Consider the following 10,109-nt stretch of genomic DNA (forward strand, 5'->3'; position numbering starts at 1 on the left):
TGCCTTGCGCTGCTTATTCTCCTACCGCCTCCTGACCAAAAGTACCTACGGTCCAACATCTTCAAGTAGTCGCGATCAAGAACCATTACACAACATGGCGCAGTCGTAGTGGCGGAGGAAGAACAAAGTAAGTGGATTCTCTTCTCTCAAGAGGCAGAGAAAAACCTCTAGTGAGGGAGTGTTGAAGGTGACGTTCTGGATGGAGAGAGCCGGCAGCGAAAAACCGCTCCATCCTAGGCCCACCTCGCCCTCCGAGTCGGGAGATCGGGCTTGGTGACGATGAAGAGTATGAGATTCGTGAAGTTGTCGTGTTTGTCATTGCCACGTGTTCAAGAGGTTAGAATGCAACATTTTCTTCCTACGTTTCTTTCGTCCTGATTGAAACAAGGGATAGTTTTCTCGTCGAGATAGTGAATAGTGAAGATAACCCCTCGGAGAACCCAAGAACTGTCTCTCCAAATCAAGACCATGAATCGGAACCCAAGAACTTTGTCTCCAAATCAAGATCTTCCACTACCTCGAAGAAGAGAAAATCATGGTGGTAGAAGAAATTCAAGTCCGATGAAGGCTACAACCACGGCACAGTTATGGAACTGGCTGTGGATCGTCAAAAGAGGGAGTCTGCCACGCATAAAAGATAAGTGTTTGTAGCCCCAAGCCCCAGAGTTACCTGTCAAGGTGTCATAACAAAGTTTGCATTTTGCTTACTACTTCTGTACTTTTCCCCATACTGCCTAAGTTCTCTTAAAGTAAATTTCTACCATTGACATCGGTATTTCAAATGCCTCTATTACTCTACTGTTTTTGATTTTCCAAAACTTTTTGAGTTTGTTTCAATTGCATAGTTAACACTGTTCACATATTTGGTGCTAAAATTTTAATTAAATTTTAATAGCTACCCAACGAGTGATGCAACATCAGTTCATTTCTGAAGTGTTTATGCTATATGTCAACATTAATGTAGAAGTTTTATGAAGGCTCAAGTTTCATTATTGTTCATGTTTACCCAGATTCAATTTTAAACTTCATTGTACTTGTCTATTTAAATTGTGCGGAAGTTAGTTGACACGTTTGTAGGTCTCACAGTGCCTTGAGTACTTGTTTAACATTCGTTAGCTTAGTGATGTACTACTTAATTTTTAAAAGTCATCCTGTCATGTTTCATTTTGCTATCAGTGATAATTTTTGACTTTAACGTTGCCTTACAAGGTTCAAACAAACATTGATGTTCAGTTAATGAAGTCAAAGTCCCAAATCAAACTGTGATATTTCATTGACATCTAATCGTAAGAATAAACTCTTTTAAAAGGGAAGGGAGAAGACATCGGGTAAAAGTAAAAGTGCGATAAAATTGTTCAAGTTTATAAAACCCTTAAGTTGTTATAACTATTTGTTACTTATTTGTACATGCTGAAATTTTGTATTTTATTATTTTATTCTCTTCCTTTAAAAGGGGAGGTGTTGTGTATTAATCATACGTTGGTAACACTGTCGAGTGTCGTCTGTCAAGTCTTATAAATACACCTGTACGAAGGTCCAATAAATCAGTTGCTATTGTCACGTCACCCTGCCTTGCGCTGCTTATTCTCCTACCGCCTCCTGACCAAAAGTACCTACGGTCCAACATCTTCAAGTAGTCGCGATCAAGAACCATTACACAACACAGTACATGTGTGTACTGCAGGGTGGCCTATTCTGAGTTTCGCAGGCGCCAAGCTCCCGCAATCCCCGCAACTTGCCGAAGGAATCTAAGAAAAAACTTTCTAGAAGACCCAACATGTGAGGCATGTTGCAGCCCGCCATGTGTGAAACCTCTGAGGTGTACTCGGGAGGTTGTCAGGGGCAATCCTTACGAGCACCACGTCCTGGAGGATGTTGGCGCGGCGGCGCACCAGGTTGCCGGCGAGGCGCGCGACGAGTAGCACCAGCGTGACGACCACGGCCCACAGCACGGCGCCCATCGCGGCCAGCGCCCTCCAGGCCACGGCCAGCGCCGGCCGTCTGCTGGGGCGGGTGGCGGCGGCGGGATCCGCGACCCCTGCACCCTCCTGGGCCCCCCGGGCCAACCCCAGCCCCCCCGGCGTGGGCCTCGCTGCAGGTGGCGCATGTGGCTGCCGACCGGGGCCGGCTTTCTTCTTCTTGGCGGGCGCCGGCGCCGTCGGTGTGCTTGGAGGGCCAAGATGACGTCTCCCACCCTCTGCTGCTGCAAGTCGCATTGGCCTTCTAGATCGGACTTGGTTCGCCGCATTGTTTGGCCAAGGGAGGCAAAGGAGCCAAGGGATCGAGGCGGTAGGGGAGGAAGGGAGGAATCAGACAATCAGACAGTCTGGGAATCTGGGACATATCCGGATGGCTCCCTGGCTCTCGCTCAAGGGGAAAGGGGGGGGGGGGGGGCAGTTTCGAAAACGGAGGGATAAAAATACTGCATGAAATGTGCGTCATAGCTGGTAGTAGATAAAAATTGCAGACACCTCTGAAAGGTTCTTGGTTAAAACTGCAATTTATTTTCAATTCTACATGTTATCTGATTACAGCTCTTATTATTTCAAAATGGCTACAAGACCCAACAAAACAAAAAGCAATCAGGTATCACAATTTTGAATTAAGCAAATGAATGAGAAACTGCAGTCTTCTGAATTAGATTGTACTTCATTCATATAATGTGAATGAACAAAGGTTTACATACTGGCACGATACACAGAGGAGGTAAGGGTTTCGGTTAGTGAACCTTATCTGAGCTTGTGCATACGGTCAAGAGTTATCTTATTTATTATTCGATGCCGCACGCGATTTTAAGCAGCACCCCAAATTTTACAGAGTAGTCACAAAAATGACTCCCATAAGACCCTCACTAGATGCGGGTTCTCGATTCCAAGCATTTCAAGTTACACCACAACTTTCGGGTGTCAAAATCGGGAAAAAAGGCGATGAAAAACGGATGCGGCTTAGAATCAAGTAAAAATGGTATTTAAGTTATAAAAGTTTTAACTAACATGAGTGCTGTTTTAAATAAAACATATTTCCTTCACCAAATGGTGTATTGTAATGGAAAAGGCAATTTATAGTCCCAAAAGTTTGCAGTTGTAAAGCATCTGGAAACAAAATAGTCTCAATTTATTCTGTATTCAATTCTGCTGCACCAAAATTGGTGCATGTCATAGAAGAATTACATTTAGTGTTTGGAAATATTAACAGTATGGATTATTGCAGATCAGTTTCAATAATTGCACTCTTTCTAAATGTTTTGGGTACACAACAAATTGATTTATATTTACAATCATTAAATATCTTTAAGTACGGATTTAGAAAAACGACAATTCAAATCAAAGGCAATCAATCAGTTGACGTTCACTGGGCAAGAAACAAGGTGACTCCAATAAGGAATGAGTAAGTAATGACTTCTTTCCAAGTCAACTCAATCTGTCTTAAACTAGCTATACACTTAACCTACATGCAGGCAAGCATGCAACGAATAAAATGATATGGTGCACTACCACAGAGACAGCCAACTGCCCATTTCTTTTGCAACAGTTGGCCAATACTCAAAATTTTAATTGTTAAAAATTATAAACTAGATAGCTTAAAATTAAGATCACAAATGAATATGCCAAGTAAAATAAGAATAAGATAATTTTAAAATGTAATACTTCAAGTTAAGGTATTTCATTTTAATAGATTGCACACTGAAAAGTCCACACATCACCGGTGTCAACTAAATGAAAGTGCTTTGAATAAGTTTAACTTTCTAAATAATTTTAACAGTTTTCAAAACAACTGGCTTGATCTAAAGCAAGAGTTAAAATAGCATTGCTGGCCTAACAACAAGCCAAATTGGAACACACACAATACATAAATAAATAAACAAAAGAAAAAAAAATCACATAATTATTTTGTACATTTTGGACAGAATTAGCAAAGTCCCTGGCACTTCACCAAAGTTGTAAAATATGCAACCATAGTGACGTAAAAGCAGAGAGAAGAAAGGTACATGGGTATAAGAAATGCAAAGTAATAATAACATTAGACAGAATGAACACATACAGTTTCAGTGGTACACAAAATGTCCCAGTCTAGAAATAGAAGAAAAAGCAGAAGAGCAGGTTTCATAGCCTCAATTTACATTTGTCTTACCAAATGTGCCCATGAAATATTTTAACACTTGGATCAGACATCTGTAATATCTTAACTATATTGCACTCTTCAATTTAGGGGCTCACATATACAGAAAAGAACAATTTTCCCTCATTACGACGTTGCACCACACCAAGAACAATAGTCATTCTTCCTACCACATGAGTTGAAGGTTAGTGGTAAAGAACGAGTAAAACTGAAACCTTGAGATTTAAGGTAAACCATACGAGAGAAAGAATTGAAATAAAAAATAATTTAGGTACAGTAACAGTGCAGTACAGACTGTTGTTTAGTCCACCCCAGTGTTAGGTTCCCACAGGTGACATCTGTATCTATAAGCTACAGGGACATGTCAAAACAAAACACCTCCCAAAGTAGGCCACCCTGACTGAAGATTCATCATCAGAACTAGTCACAATACAAAATAAACTAAAATTGATATGTGATTATAAGTCAAAGGACAGCATTTGGTTCATGAAAATATTGTGAAGTATCTCCTAAAAGCACAAGAATGCTTTTCATGGAAGCACGAAATTTGATGTGTGTGGTAGAAAATACGTAAACTTAAAAGACCTACTTTTCCTAGGTAGAAATGATGTGAAGGCACAATCTGGCCATCATTAGAATCCTCAAAAAGGGATTCTTGCCATTGTCTGCTAAGTTAGAAAGAACAAATACAGATATTACAATTTTGACAGTTCTGGAACGTGTAATAATATGGTATATGGTCCTTGTAGTAATGTAACAATAGAATATTTGTGCAATATAAGATATGTCAAAATGATTGGCACTAACTTAAAATTCATATAAAAAGAGAGAAGCCCACAAATCAGTCATTTATAAAGAAAAAAAGCTACGTAATCCACATAAACACTGATAAATAAAATAAATAATATCATACAAAATTAACGAAAAAGAATATAACTAAGTTTGAGACAACATTTAAAATACTGAATTGTTTAAAAAAGTGGATAATTTGGAAATTATTTTCTTTAGATAGATAGGACAGAACTGTTACGTCTCACACAGTTAATGTCAATGTTGGGGTAGCAATGCATCAAACATTGCACCAGATGTATTAAGAATACATAGTAACAGCTCAGCTAAAACACACATAGTTGCAAAGAAAAAATAAATTTCAGTTAAGAATCAAACTTAAGGAAAATACTAAATTTGCACCCCTTATATCTCTTTGATATAAAAGGACAACATATTATAATAACAAACTAGTAGTCTTAGATCAACTATGCCATATCTTATTAACAGTACTGCTAATTAAGTACAGAATATTTTTGAGTATAAAATATGCATGTGATTTAAGGCAAACCGAACATGAGGATTGCCTGACTTCACTGGAAGCTATGAATTATTTTGTAATATCAGTACCACCACACAAAGAATCAAAATAAAATACAAACAAACATAGAAATTCATTCTTGTTTAGGTTTCCATCATGTTTAAAGATCTTAAACTGAGGTCTCAGAGTTTAAGCGAAGAACAAACTTGTTTGACTTGGGGTCTACCACTTCCTCTGTTAAGTTAAAGTGTGGGAGCTGCTTGATGGTGCATAGTAGAGATACATCTGACTGTCGTAGTTGGAAGGTCAAACCATGCCTCAATGGTCGAGACAAAAGCTCTTCACAGACCAGTGACCAACTTTGCACACTTTTCTGTTCCTTTTCATTCTGAAAAATTAAGAATAAAGGTACCAAATGAAAACTTGCACAAGGCAAAAGTTATCTACTGAAGGGATTCCACACAAAAGCATACACATGATGCAACAATTACCTGTAGGACAGGAGCTTGAACAAAAAATGGTTCAAGAAAAGCTTTTGGTGTTAAGTCATGGCTCAAGCATTCTGCCAGGTGAGTGAGAATGGAATCTATGCTATACTGGGGCTGTTGCCGAGTCAGCCTCAAGTATTTCTGCAATGCCCTAGCCAATGAAGGGAACACTGCCTGGGCAGCTTCTGTAGGATCCATGGGTAGACCTGGGCCTAAAATTAGCAAGGTATATCAAAACTGTTAATTCTCATTCCACACATGTACACATGTAAATCAAACAATTTTCCTCGATAGCATACCAGCATCATTGTGCAGTCTCTTAATGTGAGTAAAAGCCTCCTCTGCAGCTGTTATTAGTCGAGCACGTCTCTTCTTGACCCTTCTTTCATATTCATGTTCCTCATAAAATCTCTCATTATGACTGGAATCTCTTCGTCTGGCATGAGCAGCAAGCATGGCGCGTGAGTTTGAGTGCTAATTAAGAAATAAAGAAATCATGTTTAATTTTAAGTATAAAATAGGTCATTTTAAGGCATTTTAAGTAGAATGTGAAACAGTCTCACCTGAAGAGTGCCTCCGTTCAGACCATCCAAGTCATAAAATTTGAAGCTGGAGGATGCTTTGCGCGACTTTGACACAGGCAATCTTTCCAGATAAGGGTTGTAGATGGGAAACTCTGTGTAATAATGCTCTAGTACCCACACAGCAGCACGCTGGATACTCAACTGACCTATCGTATAAGATCGACTCTCACCATCTGGACTTCGTACCACCTTGAACATTAAGCCAAGAAACAAGATTAATCATACAGACCAATAGAATTTTAATTTAAAAATTATAGAAAACACGTACCTTTATGTAGTACATGGGTTGAGAATGACGTATCTCAATAAGAACAACAGCAACAAATAAGATGAAGAGTAACGTATCTGTAAGACTTGAAGCATATGCAACAAGAGCTCTATACTCTAAAGCCTCTCCCTCTCCCGTGGCTGATGCTCTAGCACCTTCAGTTACTTGTACTACATAAAAGAGCCAATATGCAAAGGTGCAAACCAAAACTAGACCCTGAGGATAGGAACAAAATTAAAGACATGATCAATACATCTGTTTTGAATGAAAAACACCATAATATTGAGTATTAGATTAAAATATTCAATAGGGTACCAAAATTGCTGCTCGGAAAAGGAAAATACGAGGCATTGTGGCTCTTGGTCGTCTGAGAAAGACACCCCAAGCTCCTGCTGCAAGTAGAACTAGTTTAAAGGCCATGGAAACTAGAAGTCCTTTGCACTCTGAACCACAAGCCAACAACTGCAGCCTTTGATGAAGGGTCAAAGTTGATGCCACAGCTGGAAAGAAGCCTAAAACAGAAAAGCAGGAGAAAAACAGTTTTTATACTTCAAGCATTTGCAAAATTTAGGCAGTTTTTTCGGTTATTAAAAACCAAAAGTGAAATCTTACCTAGTTTGGGTAAAATTACCATTGCTAAAGGACTAAAAAATGCAATGACTGACAATATCCCTGTCAGTATTGGACCCAGATACCTATGGCATGCAAACTTCAACCCTGTGTCTGGTTCTCCCATCCACTGACTTAGATCCTCATGTGAACCAGACTGCTCAGAAGTGTTACCAGTGACTGCAGTAGTATTTTCTCCCCAATTGTCATCCTGCAAATTTGGAAGTAATGATCAAGGAGCACTTCATACTTGGAGTAGAAAAAATAATTGTTGCCAGAAAAAAGACGCAAACCTGAGGAAGGATTTGGACTTCAATAACTTCTTGGCCATCTCTCATATCATCTGACAGAGTAACTGCTGTTTGAAATGGTGCCATATTGTCATCAATGTTTTTGTGGTTCCTGTTGAATCAAATTACTTTAGGTTGGCATCAAACTCAAATCTCAACTAAACAAATCAAATCCCCACAGCTAGTACCTTCCAGACCGATTTGAATGGTTCCGATGATTATTCTTGTATGAGTGAGGTCGTGATCGTTGTGACCTTAAGCTATGATCACTCAACACAGACTTCACTGACTCACACTCCATCCCGAACAATAATTCCGGCATAGTGCCCAGAGGAGAGATGAATCCGTTTCACAATCATCAGGTTGAGAATGCACAGAAACAGAAGATTTTTGTCATGGAGAATCTAGTGCGTTCTATTTCTAACCAACATCTGCCAAGGAAGGATAATAATAAAGTATAGCTGTGTCGGGATCAAGAAACATAAGGAGATGAAGGAACATTTTCAATATGAAGAATATAAACACAATCCAGGCCCTGAGACGTAACACTCAAGTAAATAAAATAAATTTGACTATAATTTTATCGTAGTTTAACTTCATAAAGAAACACAACGTAGGGAAATTGAAGAAAACATAAGACAGGTGTCAAAGTTTAACATAATTCATAGAATGATCAAGGCACAAATTGACACCTGGCATTTACATATAACCTCAATGAAATTTTCATAAACAAACAGTAAACGTGAAACATTTTAGTTCTATAAACGATAGTGGACTTTTAATGGACAGTATTTATCATCAAACTCCCTGATTTTTACTGCTTTTAACTGATAATAACTGTTACAAGTGAGGAATGCGGCTCGACTGTGCCGAGTGAACTACTGGGCTTTCACACGGAGCGTAAACAACACAGCTCAACACCGAATGAATGAAAACCACGACAACAATGAACTCTTCACACTTGAAATACCTGAGGAGTGTAGGGGCTAAAAATCCAAAAGGTAAAGCAGTGGCCTACATGTCGGCAGACGAGATCCACAGAACGAAAACAAGACGCCGAGCACTACGCCCGCCCCGTCATTTTGTTTGGGAGCCAATAATTGCAATCGTAATCGCAATCACTGTTGCCGACCTCCGTAGGGAAGGACCTGGGTGCGAGACTAGCGTGGGTGTCGATGAGAAATAGGTACGTCTAGTAGCACGAGTAGCACTAGTAAGAAGTAACAAACAACAACAACAATGAACAATGCAACTTTCGAATACGACGTCTAAAGTCCGTACCTGGGAGGGCTAGATTTTGACTTTTAAGGTCAAAATGACTTCACTTTGACACTCCATAAGAGCCAATGGGGCCCGTTGATCACAGCAGCCGTTCGTTCAGACGTTCTCTGCCCGTTCGTTCACCGGCTGAGTGTTCCTGAGCAGCCCCCTACACCCTGGGGGCGTCGGATATACCGAGTGTCCGGGAGAATACGCGGCAGCTCGATGGGTTGCCTATGCACTAGTGTGCAGGCGAGGAGCGCAAGGGGAGAGCGGAGGAGGTGGCGAGAGGCAACCGGCCGCTCCGGCCGCCTCCCGTCACATCTTCCACTCCCCCCTCGCTTTCCGCGCCTGCACGCCAGTGCGTAGGCAACCCATCAAGTTGCCCCGTATTCTCCCGGGCACCCGATATTACTCGAAAAAAAAAAAAACACACACAAAAAAAACTGTCTTCTGTAGTCGGGGCGCATCCCAGTGAGAAATGCGGATATCGAATCGATATCAGAACGATATCGCACATCAGAAAAGTGTCGATTTCGGGCCCATTTTCATATCAGTTCTGAGTCAGAGGCTTGAAAACGATATCGTTCTGATATCAATTCGATATCGCTTAAAATTCATTTCGCACTGGGATTAATCCGAGGGAGAACGCCCAAGTCAAAATGACGTTCGACGCTCCGTTCGCTCATCCACCTCGTTCGTTTATTATTTGTTCCGTTCGATCACTTTGTTCCTACCCCCCCGCCCTACCAAGCCCCTTGCTCTGCAGATACCCTGACAAGCCAAAATTCTAAATGGACTTCAACCCCGTCATTCCACCACGCCCCTCATGTGGAGTTCCGACGCGGAAAATATTTCCGACGCTCTACGGGCGTCAGCGACAGCTACAGCCCTTATGAGATGTCGACGGGAGCGAGACACTTTGATGTCTTTTCGGCAGGCAGCCATCGCCGTGGCGCGTGGCGCTGTAGCCGTCCGCGTCCAGTGGGTCCAGTGCGACGGGACGGGATCAGCCGCCTCCAAACACATATGCTCATACTCCCAGTTGTTGGGCTAACGGCTAACGGGTGTCGAAAGGTGAGCAAAACTGAAACCCAGATTCAGAGACCTTACCATCAGGTAAAGGTTCAATTCCCACGTACCCCTGCCTCTGAATCTGAAACCCAGATTCAGAGACCTTAC

At 41.0% G+C, this 10,109-nt stretch overlaps 1 protein-coding gene across 1 annotated transcript; it reads right to left on the reverse strand.

Annotated features, from left to right (window-relative positions):
* Positions 1-2,474: 2,474 nt before the first annotated feature.
* On the reverse strand, positions 2,475-8,793 carry LOC113203929 (vang-like protein 2). Its single transcript, XM_026418880.2, has 10 exons — positions 8,638-8,793; positions 7,856-8,098; positions 7,671-7,779; positions 7,381-7,588; positions 7,084-7,280; positions 6,769-6,984; positions 6,480-6,689; positions 6,216-6,390; positions 5,920-6,128; positions 2,475-5,816 (listed from the first exon to the last, which is right to left on the reverse strand). Exons 2-10 carry the CDS (start codon positions 7,987-7,989, stop codon positions 5,598-5,600), a joined length of 1,677 nt encoding a protein of 558 aa, XP_026274665.1. The 5' UTR covers positions 7,990-8,098; positions 8,638-8,793; the 3' UTR covers positions 2,475-5,597.
* Positions 8,794-10,109: the final 1,316 nt, after the last annotated feature.

This window comes from Frankliniella occidentalis, unplaced genomic scaffold, assembly GCF_000697945.3.
Source record: "Frankliniella occidentalis isolate FOCC.00 unplaced genomic scaffold, Focc_3.1 Scaffold94, whole genome shotgun sequence".
NCBI lineage: Eukaryota > Metazoa > Arthropoda > Insecta > Thysanoptera > Thripidae > Frankliniella > Frankliniella occidentalis.